Source organism: Trichophyton rubrum (genome assembly GCF_000151425.1).
Source record: "Trichophyton rubrum CBS 118892 genomic scaffold supercont2.1, whole genome shotgun sequence".
NCBI lineage: Eukaryota > Fungi > Ascomycota > Eurotiomycetes > Onygenales > Arthrodermataceae > Trichophyton > Trichophyton rubrum.
In genome coordinates this window covers 3,172,144-3,189,102 of record NW_003456428.1, presented here as the reverse complement: position 1 = coordinate 3,189,102, position 16,959 = coordinate 3,172,144, and the positions used below count along the sequence as shown (strand labels likewise).

At 50.4% G+C, this 16,959-nt stretch overlaps 7 protein-coding genes across 8 annotated transcripts; 3 read left to right on the top strand and 4 right to left on the bottom strand.

The window, feature by feature from the left end:
• Positions 1-394: 394 nt before the first annotated feature.
• On the bottom strand, positions 395-1,404 carry TERG_01202 (histone H3-like centromeric protein cnp1; the record flags this gene model as incomplete). The annotated part of the gene is made up of 2 exons (XM_003239172.2): positions 807-1,404; positions 395-741 (listed from the first exon to the last, which is right to left on the bottom strand). Exons 1-2 carry the CDS (start codon positions 973-975, stop codon positions 395-397), a joined length of 516 nt encoding a protein of 171 aa, XP_003239220.1. The 5' UTR covers positions 976-1,404.
• Positions 1,405-1,472: 68 nt separating this feature from the next.
• Positions 1,473-2,669, top strand: TERG_01201 (uncharacterized protein). The gene is made up of 2 exons (XM_003239171.2): positions 1,473-2,017; positions 2,088-2,669. Exons 1-2 carry the CDS (start codon positions 1,829-1,831, stop codon positions 2,643-2,645), a joined length of 747 nt encoding a protein of 248 aa, XP_003239219.1. The 5' UTR covers positions 1,473-1,828; the 3' UTR covers positions 2,646-2,669.
• A 384-nt stretch (positions 2,670-3,053) lies between these two features.
• On the bottom strand, positions 3,054-6,234 carry TERG_01200 (uncharacterized protein). Its single transcript, XM_003239170.2, has 5 exons — positions 5,674-6,234; positions 4,195-5,549; positions 3,687-4,139; positions 3,404-3,624; positions 3,054-3,344 (listed from the first exon to the last, which is right to left on the bottom strand). Exons 1-5 carry the CDS (start codon positions 5,756-5,758, stop codon positions 3,326-3,328), a joined length of 2,133 nt encoding a protein of 710 aa, XP_003239218.1. The 5' UTR covers positions 5,759-6,234; the 3' UTR covers positions 3,054-3,325.
• A 94-nt stretch (positions 6,235-6,328) lies between these two features.
• On the bottom strand, positions 6,329-8,509 carry TERG_01199 (uncharacterized protein). The gene is made up of 2 exons (XM_003239169.2): positions 7,552-8,509; positions 6,329-7,486 (listed from the first exon to the last, which is right to left on the bottom strand). The coding sequence occupies exons 1-2, from the start codon at positions 8,041-8,043 to the stop codon at positions 6,548-6,550; spliced, it is 1,431 nt and encodes a 476-aa protein (XP_003239217.1). The 5' UTR covers positions 8,044-8,509; the 3' UTR covers positions 6,329-6,547.
• On the top strand, positions 6,329-12,638 carry TERG_01198 (pre-mRNA-splicing factor rse1; the record flags this gene model as incomplete). Of its 2 annotated transcripts, none has more annotated exons than XM_047749255.1 (4): positions 6,329-8,818; positions 8,890-11,069; positions 11,270-12,554; positions 12,612-12,638. In XM_047749255.1, the coding sequence occupies 3 exons, from the start codon at positions 9,388-9,390 to the stop codon at positions 12,636-12,638; spliced, it is 2,994 nt and encodes a 997-aa protein (XP_047605361.1). The 2 variants fall into 2 exon arrangements, with proteins under 2 accessions (XP_047605361.1, XP_003239216.1); XM_003239168.1 differs by having other exon boundaries at positions 8,575-8,818; positions 8,996-11,069.
• A 608-nt stretch (positions 12,639-13,246) lies between these two features.
• Positions 13,247-14,364, top strand: TERG_01197 (uncharacterized protein; the record flags this gene model as incomplete). Its single annotated transcript, XM_003239167.1, has 2 exons — positions 13,247-13,723; positions 13,801-14,364. The coding sequence occupies 2 exons, from the start codon at positions 13,247-13,249 to the stop codon at positions 14,362-14,364; spliced, it is 1,041 nt and encodes a 346-aa protein (XP_003239215.1).
• A 265-nt stretch (positions 14,365-14,629) lies between these two features.
• Positions 14,630-16,951, bottom strand: TERG_11690 (uncharacterized protein; the record flags this gene model as incomplete). The annotated part of the gene is made up of 5 exons (XM_003239166.2): positions 14,630-15,069; positions 15,139-15,283; positions 15,346-15,708; positions 15,761-16,801; positions 16,862-16,951. The coding sequence occupies 5 exons, from the start codon at positions 16,949-16,951 to the stop codon at positions 14,630-14,632; spliced, it is 2,079 nt and encodes a 692-aa protein (XP_003239214.2).
• Between the last annotated feature and the right edge of the window lie 8 nt (positions 16,952-16,959).

Genomic DNA, 16,959 nt, shown 5'->3' with positions numbered 1-16,959 from the left:
GACACACGCAATGCTGATTGTTATTCGTATGACATAGAGGATGATCGATTGAATATAATCACTTTGCTTTCCTTCTAGCAGAGCATATATACAGTTTGCAGAGTTTGCCTTAATCAAGGGCATCAATTTAAATGCAAATAAACAGGGCCGACAATAACCACCAATTAACCCAACTCCTTTGGGGGTATGCAGAGGTCTTCTGCGTTGTCCCTTGCTTGCTAATGTAGCCAAGCCCCAACCAAACTCCAGAAAACAGAAAGCAGAGTAATAAATATGCCTATACTCGAAAGAGGATGGCTTGAAGCCAAATGGAAACAAAACAGCAACGCATGCAAAGGGGGAATCATTGTACAACAAGGGAAAAAGGAAGACAAAAAGGAAAAGGGCTGACAGATTAGCCCAGTCCGCCCCATGCGCCTCTTATCCTTCGTGCTAGTTGTATGTCCTTTTGCATGATGGTGACTCGTTTAGCGTGGATGGCACAGAGGTTTGTATCTTCGAATAGGTGGATTAGAAACGCTTCAGCGGCTTCTTGCAGAGCTTGTATTGCTTGCGACTGCCACCGTAGTTCCTGGCCGACTTCTGACGGTAGCAGGTCCATGGCAATTTCACGGACTAGACGAGCGAAGGGTAGTTTAAGAAGAAGAAGATCCCATGATTTCTGGTATCGTCGGATTTCCTTTAGCGCAACGGTTCCAGGGTGATAACGGTGTTTCCGCTTGACAGGTAGGGGGTCACCGGCTAGACAATTTTCAAGTTAGATAAGGAATTATTATCGTAACTTATGTATTGGAGAAATAACATACGCTGTATATCTGAAGTTCGCGATTCTCTGGCTTTCGACTTCGTTACTCCCCCTCTACCTCCGCGTGACGAAGAGCCGCCCCTCAAACTGCTATCTCCCCCACCTGTTCTCCTTGCCGTGGAGGATGACCCGGGCACCGTCTTAGCCCCCTTTTCCGCCCTTGGTGGCATGTCCTATCTCCTCTAATATGATGCGCGCGCAGTGTTACCAGGTAGCTTCTCAGGATTGCGGGGTAGAGACTCGAAAATGATCGTAGCTGCTGCGAATCTCCCGGGAAGTGATTGGAGGAGTATTCCGGAAGGTATTCAACTCAATTGAGTATGTCTCGCCAAAAGTGCGAGGATGTTGGCTTCAATGACTTGGTATCTGACTTGAGCGCGGAAGAACGGTAGGTATAAAACGGCGCAAAAACGGAATTTGTTCGAAAACAGGAGTCGCAGAAACAAGGATGCCGCATCCAGGCCGAGATAAAGAATCAAACAGAGTCTCAGGAGCTTCGAGAGACAGGTCTACCGGCTGGTCGAGTTACAGGAGAAAAGAAAGAAGTCAAAGAGCCGAAAAGACGAAAAGTCCTTTGGGACGTTTTTTTTGCTTCCCCAGCCATCTCAAAGTGGAAAACGCGACGTCGAAGTCAGGGAGCTCTCTGATTGGTTGAAGCTCGCGCCCAGCCACTTTACGCGTCAGTCACGCGACATTGGTGCTAGGCCGTATTTGGATTAGCGGAATCTGACGGACAATAGTTATTCCTCTACACGTGACTATTACGTCAGTTATTATGTAATATAATGCCAGATAAGATTTCTGAAGTTTCCTACTATCAAAACGAACGTCGAGAAACAAAAAGAAACAACAAGCTGGCTTCAATTCAGGCCAACGGGGGGCTCGCAGTCACTTTTCTCTCGATACCCTGGTTTCATGAAAGTCGGCTACGCGTGATATGCTAGGAACACGTCTCCAGTGACCTGGATCTGTTCTTCTGAGAAGGCGCTCACTACATCCATTCGTGCCCGTGCTGAACCGAGTATGGCGGCGATTTGGGGCAACGCCGGTCAGGGCGGACAATTACCGCTAGAACAGTGGTTCTATGAGATGCCGCCGTGCACAAGGTGGTGGACAGCTGCAACAGTGCTGACATCGGTTCTGGTGCAATGTCATGTTCTTACCCCTTACCAGCTATTCTACAGCTTCCGGTCGGTGTTTATCAAGTCACAGGTGAGTCAGGCTATGGAACGCAGCCCCTTGGCTATCGGATATACATGCTGACTCTGGTGTGTAAATAAAGTACTGGCGACTCGTTACAACATTCCTCTATTTCGGACCGTTAAATCTAGACCTGTTGTTCCACGTCTTCTTTCTCCAGCGGTACTCACGGCTTCTGGAAGAATCTGCCGGTCGTTCTCCTGCCTTTTTCTCCTGGTTGCTACTCTACGCAACGTCCATACTACTCCTTGCCTCGCCATTTCTATCTTTACCATTCCTGGGCTCTTCCCTCTCCGCTAGTCTGGTGTACATCTGGGGCCGGAAGAACCCAGACACAAGGCTGAGCTTCCTGGGATTACTCGTATTCACAGCACCATACCTGCCCTTTGTGCTCATGGCATTCAGCCTGATTGTGCATGGAACCATTCCTAAGGACGAAATATGTGGTGCTGTGGTAGGACATATCTGGTATTACTTCACGGATGTGTACCCTCAAATGTATGGAGGGGTGCGGCCGCTAGATCCTCCCGTCTGGTGGAGAAGATTATTCGAGTCAACCAATACTCGGGATCAACGAGCCACGAATGCAGCCCATATAAACAACGACATGGCTGCCATTGCCGCTCGTGAAGTGAGATAATTTGTACAACGATTCTTTGCGCCGCGCAGTTTCCGGATTGTAGCCTTCTCCCTTCTACGTTTATGAAAAGAATGGCAATGATGGGCAAGCGGAACTACCTTCTCGATGGACGATGCCCTTTTGCAGAAAAACTGGTGACTAAGGAATAGACGGTGGCATTTTTTTATTTGTTGACCTTTACCAAGCATTCGGCACTACTCTGGGATACCCATTTATAGTACACAATGGCGTTTGGTTGGTCGGAGTTTGCATATTTCATTGTATTTCATAGCCTAGAACTTGAATTTGAACCGCATTGCTTCCTTTAATTACTATACTGCTCGGTAAATACGTTGAAGCGGGTGAATGGAATATGTTACTCTGCTACAATGACCAAAGTGAAAGCAGTTTAATGCAATAGATATAAGGCCAAGCAAAGAGGATTAACGGGATTAATGCATCTAAAGGTATAAAGGAACAGAACAATAAACTGGGAGCTAGAGAAAGAAGGCCACAAAGAGGAGTTGATTGTTGCATAGGACTTGGACGCTGGAACGCATTGAACATTAAGCATGTAAAGAAGGATGTTATGCCGAGTAAGAGTGATAGAATCCCCTGACAAAGGGGTATTAAATGAAAGATATAATAGAACACCCCTGTAACATCTACAGTGAAAGGAGAAAAAGCAGATGGCTACATAATCAATCGGCTTTGACAGCACTGTATCGGTGTATTAGTGAATGGGACGCTATGATAGTAATGGAGAGGGGGAAGTATACCTGTATATCCGCCGTACGAATATGTACGCTGCCAGGAACCCTACGGTACCCGTTAACAGGCCGTATACGGCACAGCCCAGGAGACTGTAGCTGAAGAACAGGAGGCTCGAGATGAATCCGTGGATATGCAGTTTTGTGAAGAAGTACCATATGCAGTACATAAATATCCAGACTGCGCTGCTTCCGCCGACCATGAAGCTGTGCCACCACCAGCGATGGTTCTAGAGTGGAAAATTAGTCAAGCTCGGAGGAACTGTGCTGACAAGGGGATAGAGAGCCATACCTCTGCGCATAGTAGAGTGTAGGTAGTTATAATGGCCATCTCGGCGATGGAAAGAAGAGTCAGAAGCCCGACTATGCTTAGGTAGCCGAAGATGTAATAATATCCGCCCTTATCCTGTAGCATGTTCCGGAACAGGAAGACCAATTCCACAAACAAGACGGCGAAAGGAGCAAAACCAGCAAGAATGGTTCCTCCCAGCGATCCCGAGTACCATGGCTGTGGAGGTATCTGTCGTGGAATAGAACTAGTGCGCGTGGGATGGCTCCATGGCTTGGATTTTTCGTAGCCATACCAGCTGCCTGCATAAACGAGAGGGACTTGGATGAGAAGCCAAAGAGCAAGTAGACCGACCAATGTGCCAAATGGAAGAGCCGTACTTGATGCCTGAGCCCATACGAACAGGTTCAAAACGAAGATTAGGGAGAAGACTAGTCCGGGGAATAGTAGGGCAGTCTATTACTGGTTAGAGATCTCTTCATAAGAGAATGGGTTAAGGGAAGAGACTTACTATGAACGCGTTCTTCCGCCAGTTCATACCCCCTAAAGTCCTGTAGAGCCGAGCAGAGAAGTATCCTGAGAATATACCTGCAAAGATGAACAGGCCGACGCCCACGCTGATGAAGCCGCCTCTAAAACTGGGGTTCAGCACTCCTAGGCAGCTTAGAGATAGCAACCCTGTAGCCATGAAGAGAAGCTGCATGCCCGATCCAACAAACGGCGCAAGAAGACCACTATATGCTGGCGTTCGAAGGACGTCGCCGTGAAGTCTCTTCCACGACGAAGCATCATCAAAGTCCTCTTCAGACAATAGGTCGTCGTCCGAAACGGCACCGGTACCGCCATCAAGTAGACCGTTAGACGACTTCTCGTCCACAACCGGAGCCGAGCCGCTGGATTTTCGAGATCGAAGCCTGCTGGCCTTGCCATCCTCGAGCAAGCCGTCTGTTCGACCTTTGTAGTCTCCATAGCCAGTACGACGGTATATGACCAGCACAGCAACACTTAAAACACCACATATCACCAGGGAATTTAACAATGAGAGCCAGTGCGTGGTGGTACTGCTCTGCTGGCTGTACAGGTATAGATCCCATCTGTTCGCCCATTCTACCTTGTCCTCTCGTTTGAAGAAGACAGAATACGTGTAAGGGATGGATAGAGTGGCACCGTCGTCCACCTCGTCGTCATTCTCCGGCAGGTAAGATGAGCCTGGGTACTGCTGTGCGAGACGGGTGTTATTGGGCTGCAGATACAGTTCGAAGCCATGATGCATGGTATGCACATCTCTGGGGCACCCGTCCTGCTTCCTGCCGTCGCGGCTGAGGCTCTTGGGGTATATCTCGAAGCCGACGATGACTTTCTGCCCGTCACCACCATGCGGCGCATCTCGCCACCGAATCACGAAGGTGAAGTGGTTGTGGATATAGTGCGTCGGCCGCCGGCTGGTCGATGAAACGGCCTGGTACCCTAGCTTGAAGCCGGTGGTGTAGTACTTTTGAGTTTTGTCGACGGTGATGAAGCTGGTTGCGCCGGGCAGGTTATCCACGATCCACTCGGCCACGAAGCCGTCAGAGATCAAGCTCTTCGCCCAGTTTACGTCTCTGCGTCCGATCTGACGGGTACAAAGCGGTTTGCAGGCGACATTCCGTCCCATCTCGAGCTCGAAGTCGGACAGGCTGATGCGGTCTCCGCGCAGCACCTCGCCCAGGTTGAGGGGGATGTTCTGGCTGCTGCCGGCCCTTGCAGTGGCCGGACAGGCAAAGGGCAGGTCCGAGTAAGCATATTGAAGCTGCGAGTTGTCTGAGAAGATCTTGTTGACGAGGACGGGGATGCGCTGGCCGTCTTGATATGTCCGTATCGAGTATCCTGGCGCGAGTCAGTCAGCCCGCGCCCACCACGCTGAACAACACCTGCATATTGAGTACAGCAAAGTAGACGGCTATATGCCGTGTACTATCAAGGCCGTATAGAGCGTTAGAAGGATACTTACCAGGCACGTAAAAGGCCGTTGCTCGAGGCAGAGAAAGAAGAAGCAGAAACGAGAGGAGATACGCGAGCTGCGCCGTCAAGTCCATCTCGGCCTAAGTTAGCTCACGACGAACCTACATCCACGCAACCGATACGGAGAAGGAGACGAGGAAGAGTAGGGGTTAGATGACAGTGAGGCCCCCTGCCTCTTGTCTGTACGTATTGATCGTGATTCAAACGAGGGACGAGGGTGAGACAGAGACGGGGAGTTGATGGTAGCGATCGAAGGATGTAGAGCCGCCGCAAGGCTCGGAAGACAAAAAGACAAGATGACCTCCTGCCGGTCAAGTGAGACGGTATGACTTAATATAAAAAGAGAGGAAAAAGACGAATGAGCAGTCAAGCCGGGCTTTTTCTTATTATCTTCGTTTCTTTTCCTGTGCCAGGAAGATGATGAGCTCTGGATGAAACACGGACGTTGCTGGCGAATTTAACTAGATAACTATTTACACAGCGAGTTCAGGAGCAAGAAGACGGGACGAGATGGAAGTGCTTGGTTTATATGCGATTTAAGAGGTAGAAAACGGCCATTGCAAGCCGGTGGCCGCGGCATGGATCTAGATATTTAAGAGGAACGGGCCTGGGTAGGGACCCCGGGGAGTGGAGGATACGATCGAGACTCTTACATCGGCCCAGCTAAGACTGGGATGGCTGCAGATACGGCAGAGAAGATAAAGGACAGAGACGATGCAGGAATTTCATATTTATTATTGTAGGAAAAAAAGTACATCAGGGTTGTCGTAAGAAGGACGTGGTGGTTAAATATCGACCGACACGCATGCAGTGATGGGAGGATGCAGAAAACGTTAAAGGGGGAGAGGACGCCGGAAATTCGATCACGGGGAGTTGAGGAGATACTCGATGGCTCCCTGGACGCTGCCGCCGGACCGTCTCAGGGCCTCGATGTTCCTGTCAAACTCGAAGAAGCCCATGTCGTTGAGCTGCCGAAGCTGCTCGGCGTACCGCTCCTCCGGCGGACGGTTGTCAGGCGGCTGAGGAGGCTGCCCGCCGAAGAGAGAATGTAGTAGGGGATTGCTGGCGTTGGCGTTGGCATTGGCGTTGGAGTTTGCATCTGTTCCAGGACCGGCGCCCATGGCTTGCATGAGCTGAGAGAAGAGGGCCGGGTTCTGCACGAAGGGGTTCGGGATCGGCTGGCCGGCCTGACCGTCTGCGTTTGGCATTTGGCCGAGCAGTGCTGGGTTGAACAGAGAGGCGAAGGGGTTTGGCTGGTGCTGCGGCTGCTGTTGTTGCTGGTTGTTGTTGTTGCTACTGCCGCTGTTGTTATTGGTGCTGGATCCAGCTGTACCTGCGTCCCTTGAGGCTGCACCAGCGGGAGGCTGTTGCATGCCGGCCAGGAACGAGAAGGGGTTTCCACCAGCACCAGGCATGGCGAGGAAAGGGTTAAAGGGAGGCATTGGAGGTTGAGTCTGGTTGTTGTTGTTGTTGTTACTGGTGTTATCTTGACTGCCGGCTTCCCGCTGTGTAGTGTTGGTGACTCCGGGGGCAGGGAAAGCAGACTGTCCACCACCGCCACCCTGGCCCATGGCTCTCTGCATCTGGGTCATGTACCGCAGCATATTGGGGTCTGTGAGCATGCGCCGGAACTCTGGCGACTGCAGTATCTGGCGGGCGTTGGGCACATCCCGTAGCATGGGGTTCTGCTGTATCATCATGTCGATAATCTGGGGGTTCTGGAGGGCTTCGTTCATGGTCGACTGGAACTGAGGGTTCTCCATCATGCTCAGGATCTGGTCGGTATCGGGCAGAGGTCCCATCTGTACGAATTTGTTAGCTATCACAGCTGCTGTCTTCTGTCTTATATGTGATAGGGGTTACTCACTCCTCCGTCAGGGCCAAACATGCCCGCGCCAGGCAGCTGAGAGAAGCCCGCGTACCTGGCCCCCGTCAGGCCAGCCAGCATCGAGTTCCCCGTCCCAGCTGCGAGGTTGGTCGGCACTCCAGCGGCCCCAGACGGCGTGCTCTGGGTGCCTCTGCCTGCCGCATTGCTGGCTGTGGTGTTGCTGCTGCTGCCGGCCGTGGTGGTGTTGGCGCTGCCACTGCCGCCGCTGCTGCTGCCGGCGGGCGCAGAGCTCTTGACCAGGTGGATGGTATGGCCCTCCTTGACCTTGTGCGAGGCGAGGGTATCGGTGTCCTTGAGAACGCGCCCCGAGTAGATCAGCCGCTGGCGCTCTGGCGGGACGTTTGCGTACTCTTCGCCGGCGAGGATCTGCTTGATCTCAGCGACGGTCGACGACGGCTTCAGCGTCAGGCTGAACTTGGGCTCTGCGGACGACTTGACGTGGAACGTAAACGGCGCGTCTTCCTCTGCCATTTTCCTGTGTCTTTCTTCTCTTCTCTTCCTTTCAGTATCTTCTTCGTCTTTGCTGTCTTCTGGTGTAGCTCTCGCGGGGTGTCTTCGCTGTCTCTCCTGGCTTCGCTGTCTGCTGTCTGCGGCCCCAGCTCCCGTCTCAGGAGTCTTATAGCTGCTTCTCTGCTGCTTAGTCTCGCCAGTCTTTGTCTTTTATCCGCTATCTTCCCTTATTCCTGGCGTCTTTCTCTGCTTGCTTGCTTGTCTGTCTCGCTGTCCACTCAAGGTCGCTCGATGTCTTTATCCTCGACGGTCCGACTCCGCCACCGAAGAAGAAAAGCCAAGGAAGAAACTTCCACAACCGCAGAAAAAAAAACTCCAACCTCCAGCGACAACCAACGTACAAACTACAGCTAACTGCAAGCTACATCAACATCACGGCTACAGCTCACTCACGGTTATACCACCGGCTGCAGCTCGGCTACGGCTACGGCTATAGCTTCGACCGGCTGACGCAAGCGATGGAAGCGCGCTGACCGCGGTCCATCCAGCACCATGGCGACCACCTCGTCCATGTTCATGTACTCGCTCACCATCCAGCCGCCCACAGCCATCACGCAGGCCATCCTCGGGCAGTTCTCAGGCACCAAGGAGCAGCAGATCGTCACCGCGGCCGGCTCGAAGCTGACCCTGCACCGCACCGACCCGTCGCAGGGCAAGGTGCAGACGCTCTTCTCGCAGGATGTCTTTGGCATCATCCGCTCCCTCGCCGCGTTCAGGCTCGCCGGCAGCAGCAAAGGTATGCTCTCTCCCGCTGTGATTTCCCTCTCCCGCTCCCTAAGGCCAGTTAGTGATGTTTTTATCTTAAAGAAGCTCCCGCGGGGTCTCAATGGCGGCCTTTTTTTGTGTTGATTCCGTGGATCTCAATTGTGTGTGTTGTGTGTATATGAGAGTGTTGTGTGCTGAGTGTTGATAGACTACATCATAATCGGCTCGGATTCTGGGAGAATCACCATTGTCGAGTACGTGCCGGCCCAGAACCGCTTCAATCGCATCCATCTCGAGACGTTTGGCAAGTCCGGCGTCAGACGCGTCGTCCCGGGCCAGTATCTCGCCGTTGACCCCAAGGGCAGGGCCTGTCTGATCGCCTCCGTTGAGAAGAACAAGCTCGTCTACGTGCTCAACCGCAATGCGCAGGCCGAGCTCACCATATCCTCGCCCCTGGAGGCCCACAGGCCGCAGACGGTCGTCTTTGCTCTCACCGCGCTTGACGTGGGCTACGAGAACCCCATCTTTGCCGCCCTCGAGGTCGAGTACACCGAGGTCGACCAGGACCCCACCGGCCAGGCGTACGAGGAGACCGAGAAGATGCTTGTCTACTACGAACTCGACCTCGGGCTCAACCACGTCGTCCGACGGTGGGCTGATCCGGTCGACCGCACGGCCTCCATGCTCTTCCAGGTGCCCGGCGGTGCTGACGGTCCCAGTGGTGTGCTAGTTTGTGCTGAGGACAACATCGTCTATCGTCACTCGAACCAGGACGCCTTCAAGGTCCCTATTCCCCGCAGACGTGGGCCTACCGAAAATCCAGAGAGGAAACGATGCATCACCGCTGGAGTCATGCACAAGATGCGCGGTGCTTTTTTCTTCCTCCTGCAGTCCGAGGACGGCGATCTTTTCAAAGTTACCATGGAAATGGTAGAAGACGAGAACGAAAAGGCCACCGGAGAAGTAAAGAGACTCAAACTCAAATACTTTGACACCGTTCCACTAGCTTCTAGTCTATGTATTCTCAAGAGTGGTTTCTTGTTTGTAGCCAGTGAAACCGGAAACCAGCATTTCTACCAGTTTGAAAAGCTAGGAGATGACGACGACGAGATTGAATTCATCAGTGATGACTACTCGGCCATCATCTCAGAACCCTTGCCCCCAGTCTACTTCCGGCCTCGACCAGCCGAAAACTTGAATTTGGTAGAGAGCATTGCCTCCCTAAACCCGCTCATGGCTGCTTCTATTGCAAACATCACAGAGGAAGATGCCCCTCAAATATACACTCTATGCGGCACTGGTGCCAGAAGTAGCTTTAGAACGCTAAAACACGGCCTCGAAGTATCTGAGATTGTCGAGTCCGAGCTTCCCAGTGTTCCGTCAGCCGTTTGGACTACCAAGCTGTCCCGGAATGACCAATTTGACGCATACATCGTGCTGTCCTTCTCAAATGGCACCCTCGTCTTGAGCATTGGTGAGACCGTGGAAGAAGTCACAGATACCGGTTTCCTCTCCTCTGCTCCCACTCTCGCTGTGCAGCAATTGGGTGAAGACTCTCTCATCCAAGTCCATCCAAAGGGTATCCGACACATCCATGCGGACCAGAGAGTAAACGAGTGGCCGGCTCCACAGCATAGATCCATTGTTGCCGCTACCTCAAATGAGAGACAGGTGGCCATTGCCCTGAGCTCCGGTGAGATCGTCTACTTTGAAATGGACACCGATGGCTCACTGGCCGAATATGACGAAAAGAGACAGATGTCCGGCACAGTGACCTGTCTGAGCTTGGGAGAAGTCCCCGAGGGACGAGTTCGAAGCTCGTTCCTCGCTGTTGGATGCGACGACTCGACTGTTCGAATCCTCAGTCTTGATCCAGATTCCACACTGGAGAATAAATCTGTCCAGGCCTTGACATCCGCTCCATCTGCTCTATCCATCATGTCAATGATAGATTCTACCTCTGGCGGGTCGACGTTATACCTCCATATCGGACTCTATTCTGGAATCTACCTACGTACTGTCCTAGATGAAGTGACCGGAGAATTGTCAGATACTCGGACCCGCTTCCTCGGCGTCAAGCCGGTCAAGCTGTTCAGTGTCTCAGTCAAGGAGCAGAGAGCCGTCCTCGCGCTCAGCTCCCGGTCCTGGCTAGGATACTCTGATGTCCAGACAAAGAGTTTTACCCTCACGCCCTTGAACTACGTTGGATTAGAATGGAGCTGGAACTTCTCCTCTGAGCAGTGCGTGGAGGGCATGGTCGGTATCCAGGGCCAGAATTTACGGTACGTTTATATCATTCCATCCACTGTTATGTTTATGTCTTCGTTTTGCATGATGAGTTCCAACTCCTATCGCCTACACCGGCATGAGGATGAAACTTTTTATTCATTTATCCAATTGTTCCTACTGAGCAAAACCTCCTTCGCACCATCTATTCTTCTTCCACTTGATTATTTGGATAGTGACTAATGCGTTTTGACAGAATATTCTCCATAGAGAAACTGGACAACAACCTCCTGCAAGAGCCAATTCCTCTTGCTTATACCCCTCGAAATTTTGTCCGACACCCTGAATACCCCCTTTTCTATGTCATTGGATCCGATAACAACATTCTCTCACCCGCTACCAAGGCCAAACTACTCAGCGAATCAACCACAGTCAATGGTGACAGTGCTGAGTTACCTCCAGAGGGCTTTGGCTATCCAAGGGGGACAAATCACTGGGCCTCGTCCATTCAAGTCGTGGACCCTATCCACACCAAGTCTGTCTTGTCTAGCCTCGAACTCGAGGACAACGAAGCTGCTGTAAGTATCGCAGCGGTATCATTCACCAGTCAAGAAGACGAAACATTCCTTGTAGTGGGAACAGGCAAGGACATGGTCGTCAGTCCCCGCACCTTCACATGTGGTTTCATTCATATATATCGATTCCAAGAAGAAGGTAAAGAGCTAGAGTTCATCCACAAAACAAAGGTTGAACAACCGCCACTAGCTCTGCTCGGATTCCAAGGTCGTCTCCTTGCCGGCATTGGTCCTGATCTAAGGATATATGACCTCGGAATGAGGCAGCTTCTCCGAAAATGTCAGGCCCAGATAACACCGCGCGTGATTGTCGGACTTCAGACCCAAGGAAGCCGAATTATCGTCAGCGATGTCCAGGAGAGCGTCACATACGTTGTTTACAAGTACCAGGAAAACGCCCTTATCTCCTTTGCTGACGACATCATACCCCGCTGGACCACATGTACCACAATGGTGGATTACGAGACCGTCGCTGGCGGCGACAAGTTCGGTAACATATGGCTGCTTCGATGTCCTACAAAGGCGTCTGAAGAAGCTGACGAAGACGGCTCCGGCGCACATCTTATTCATGAACGACAATATCTCCAGGGCGCACCGAACAGGCTCAGCCTGGTCATCCACTTCTACTCTCAAGACATACCCACAAGCATCCAAAAGACCCAATTGGTTGCCGGTGGACGAGACATTCTTGTCTGGACCGGCCTCCAGGGTACAGTCGGGATGTTTGTTCCATTCATCACCCGTGATGACGTCGATTTCTTCCAAACCCTCGAGATGCAACTTGCCTCACAGAACCCTCCATTGGCTGGACGAGACCATCTTATCTACAGAGGCTACTATGCGCCATGTAAGGGCGTCATTGACGGAGATCTCTGTGAGACTTTCTTGCTTCTGCCTAATGACAAGAAGCAAGCTATAGCTGGTGAGCTCGATCGATCAGTTCGGGAAATCGAGCGTAAGATTTCGGTACGTACTATCCCCCCTTCAGCAAACATTATTGACCACTTATCTAACATCATACAGGACATGAGGACAAAAGTAGCCTACTAACCTCACTATCGCTACCACGTTAATGAAAATACCTTCCATGTTGGCGTCGGACTTGGGTACATGGTGCAAAGGGATGTATATCGTCTTCACCTTCAGCAGCTTAAATCACATCTTCGGCAGAATATAAATACATTTAATACTCGAGGATGATCAAAACATCCATCCAATCCTGTCACAGCTTTGCTCCATATTAACGCGTCTCTTGCCTCGCTCGGTCAGCGCGTCATCTCAATCGTCTGATCTTGAGCTGGATGCATCCGTCTTTCGTCCCAGTGATGTAGATGAATTGTATGAGACTAGAGGAAACCATGTAACCGGTGATCTTTGAGTACGGTCCTTTCCGATCCTTTCCACGGAATTGGGTATCGTAATTTATCCGTCGGTACATCTCGCATCTCGTAGTTATAGTTGTGGCCTTCGTCTATCATCAATCCATGCTTAGTTTCGTTGTTTCGGCTATTACTCGGGAATATAAAACCAGCATCAAGCGGGGAGTCCGGTTGATAACATAGTAACTACCAACTACATAATATCAATCCATCTATCCATCCGTCACATCCAGAACCATCATCAATCACTCTGAGTCAAAAGTACTAGTTAATTATATAATGTCACAAAAACTCAACGTTGCCATCGCGCAGTGCCGCACCCGCGATACTCTTACTGAGACACTCAACGCCCTTGAACAAGTCACCATCAAGGCAGCTAACCGCTTAGCCAATATCCTTCTCTTCCCAGAGGGGTATCTGGGCGGATATCCTCGAGGCTGCAACTTCGGGGCTGCAATTGGATCTCGCAACGATGCGGGACGAGACCAGTATCTAGAATATTTCAAAGCCGCAGTTGACTTTGGAGATACCCCCATCCCCAGCGGAGATGACTGGGTTGAACGGAAGCTACCTGTTGCTGAAGGGAAGAATTATAGAGGCGATGGTACTCGAGAGTTCCTTGAGCGAGTGGCTAGGGATAATGGCGTGTTGCTTGTTGTAGGTGCTATCGAGAGGTGTGCTGGCAGCTTGTACTGTGCGGTTGTCTACGTTGATCCGAAGAAGGGCATGATAGGAAAGAGAAGGAAGGTGATGCCAGTAAGTAGCTATAGTATCCTCCCTCCCATGATTAAAGGTCTATGGATAAATTGCGGTTGTCCTAACTAATACTGCAGACTGGGACGGAACGGCTGGTGTGGGCTCAAGGTCCAGCATCGACTTTGAAAGCGGTCACTACAGAAATCAATGGTGTGAAGCTTACTCTTGCCGCGGCTATATGCTGGGAGAATTACATGCCTTTGCTTCGGCAGGCTATATATCAGCAGAATGTCAACCTCTACCTGGCCCCTACAGCTGATGGAAGAGATACCTGGCTTCCATTGATGCAAACCATTGCCCTGGAGGGCCGTACGGTCGTCCTCAGTGTCAATCAATGTCTAAAACGCAGCCATTTGCCTTCTTGGGTCACGAATGATATCAAACTGGAAGGCCAGAATGGCTCTGAAGATGCTTTCGTCACTGGAGGAGGGGGTTGTATCATCAGCCCTGCTGGAAAAGTGCTGACAGGTCCGATTTGGAATGTTACGGACGAAGATGAGGAGAGCCTGCAGGTAGTTGAAGTTGATTTTGAGGATTGCGTGAGAGGACGACTGGAGCTGGATGTTGCTGGCAGTTATTCGCGCAACGATTCGTTCAAATTGACAGTTGAAGGGCTGGATTTGAACCCTCCTCCACAGTAAATAGGTAGGTAGCCCTCACTATGCATGGACTTTGGACTCGAACAAACTCAACATGCAATTAGTTTTAATGATTAATTTCATTCTATATGCAAATGCTATTCTTTTTTAGTCTCTATCCTTTGAAACCTTGTAACTAACCAAATGCAAACGTCAAAGTGGTATTTCGCCCAAAAGCAAGAGAAGTATTCACCAACACGAATAAAAATACCAAATAAGCCTACCTGGGGAGATTGCTGTCACCACGAAATATAAAGCACGCTCAGCATTATGCAAGCATATCATCCAACTTCTCTCCCAGGATATCTTCGATCATAAGCACCCATTTCCTGACCTCTTTCTCGACATTTTCATCATCATCCTCCATCAATTCGCTGATGAAGGGTAGCATCTCAGGCAGCAAAGCAAGCCACTCTTCGCCTAGCTCTTCTGTCAGGCTTTGCTCGCACTTGACCGCAGCAAGCCGAGTAAATGGGTTTACTCCTTTGCAAGAATCAGCATTGCCACCACTAGCACGCATATATTTCATAATATGTGTGTTCAGCTCCTTTTGGTTATCGGGAGAATCCGCTGCAATCGCGAGTGCGACAATAGCTGGAGTAGCTTCCGATATAACCAACTTGAAGGATGCTTTGCTGTTAGCAATGGAGAGCTGGCTGATAAGGTGGCTGGAAATTGAGCTGAGGTGACTAGGTGATTGCCAGAATTCTGTCATGTACTAGTTAGTGCACAGATTCTTTTTTATGTGATCCAAATTCAGGAGTCTGGAGAACATACCATCCTGGTCATGCTCGAATGAGTTTCGGAGTGTTCGCATTACAGCTGTCCATAAGGCCTGGTTTTCTTTTACATTCGGTCGCACATTCTTCAGTATGTCGACAACGTTTTCGATGATATAACTGGAGTAACCGGTAACGATGGACTGTAGACATTCTTAGTTAGTATAGAAACATGATACATCGATTCGAAAAATCAAGTACAAACCTTGAGGGTACCAAAGAAAGTCTCGAGGAACTTGTAGAATGTCGTCAGTCTTGCTTGTCTGCCAGGCAAATCAGACTTGTCTAGCTCCCCTGTAGCCCACTCGGTGAGTTGTGTGAAGAGTGGACGGAATATGGTATCATTCAGCTTATATATCATTTTAATCGTTAGGTCGTTGATGGAAGACTCTATGTCATCAACCTGGTGTCCCTCAAATCTATCGTTGGCGGGTAAGCTGAGTTGAGCTCGTCGGAAGTCGAATAATTTCCACAGCAGCCTCGAGAGTGCAGGAAAATTCTTGATAGTATCCGACTTAGAATGTTTCTCAATCGATAGCTTGACAACTTCGAGGGTTTCTTTGGCAGCCTACACATAATTAGCCCCGTGTATCAGTTATCAGGAGATATGTCAAACTTACCTTTGAGCCGTTCGATACTGAGAAGTGCCAGTTGCGTTCAACTGCATTATATACCTCCTTCGCATCCACACGTTTTGCCAATAGCTGAAGGGCCTCTTGTCGATTGATGTTACAATCCTCTGACAAGCTAACGTGGGCTGATCTTGAAGAAAGGCAGAGAATTTTGTCCAAATCTTCCGACGAGATCATGTAAGGAATGTGAACGAATAGCGCAGAAAGTAGTGAGTATATGGCATCATGCAGCTCTGGGTTTTGTTCCTTGGCCTGAATGCTGCTTTGTAGTAATTCCAGGGAGCGAGGGAGCGCGACAGGAAGTACAGGGATTATTGCATCCGCAATGACCTCCGTCATAGATGCAAGACACAACGTACCCATGATACGGATGCGATTGTCTGCGAGCCCCATACACTTGTCACCGGCGACCACGATCGCTGCCTCAACGACCTTTTCTGGATTCTTCTTCCCATACTTCTCTGAAATTTTCTCCATACAGGCAACAGCCGCATGTTTCAATAATATGTCCGGAAATGTTTCGACAATTCCGACAAGAACAGACAGGAAAGAGAGAGCCTTCGATTGGGATGCTGCATCTCTATCGTTGCTATTGTCAAGACGGTTCTCAAGTAGCCTAAGGACTTGTCTACGGAGGTTATCCTTTGGTCTCTGCAGTAGAACCTCAATCGTGTCGACGAAATCAACAAGAGAGAGAGTGCCTAGCAGGGTAGCAAGAGCATCACCACAGGCGATATTTATGGCTTTAATGGAACGAACAGATTCGCCTAGGGCTAGGAGACGCTCCAGCATACCAGAAAATAGACTGTGTACCTTTTTGGCATCTTCTGTATCGTCAGACTCGAAGTATTGAACCATCTTATTACCAAGGGAGGTAAATTTGAGCAGATGAGAGAGCGTTTGAAGTAAATCAACGGCAACTTTATGGGGCTCTCTTCCATCCTCACTTCCAATACCAAGGAGGATGCGGGAGATGGTTGGCTTTGGCTGAAGTGCGTCTTGAACCAGGCTCAAGTACCGGGCGTACGTCTATAAAAACATTAGTAACCGGGTAAGTCCTGTATGTCCGATATTCTTCAAGATGCTTACTGTAAGCTGAAGTTGAGCCTCCGCGTTAGATGCAAGAGCAGTCATAGTGACCAGAACATCCCGATCCATGCCATACTTGGTGGCTAGCATGGCCAGTA

Coding starts and splice junctions, on each gene's coding strand:
- TERG_01201 (XM_003239171.2), top strand. CDS start 1,829: ATGGCGGCGATTTGGGGCAACGCCGGTCAGGGCGGACAATTACCGCTA. Junction 2,018..2,087: donor CGGTGTTTATCAAGTCACAG/GTGAGTCAGGCT, acceptor GTGTAAATAAAG/TACTGGCGACTCGTTACAAC.
- TERG_01200 (XM_003239170.2), bottom strand. CDS start 5,758: ATGGACTTGACGGCGCAGCTCGCGTATCTCCTCTCGTTTCTGCTTCTT. Junction 4,140..4,194: donor GGCGGAAGAACGCGTTCATA/GTAAGTCTCTTC, acceptor AACCAGTAATAG/ACTGCCCTACTATTCCCCGG. Junction 3,625..3,686: donor ACACTCTACTATGCGCAGAG/GTATGGCTCTCT, acceptor TTTCCACTCTAG/AACCATCGCTGGTGGTGGCA.
- TERG_01199 (XM_003239169.2), bottom strand. CDS start 8,043: ATGGCAGAGGAAGACGCGCCGTTTACGTTCCACGTCAAGTCGTCCGCA. Junction 7,487..7,551: donor TGTTTGGCCCTGACGGAGGA/GTGAGTAACCCC, acceptor AAATTCGTACAG/ATGGGACCTCTGCCCGATAC.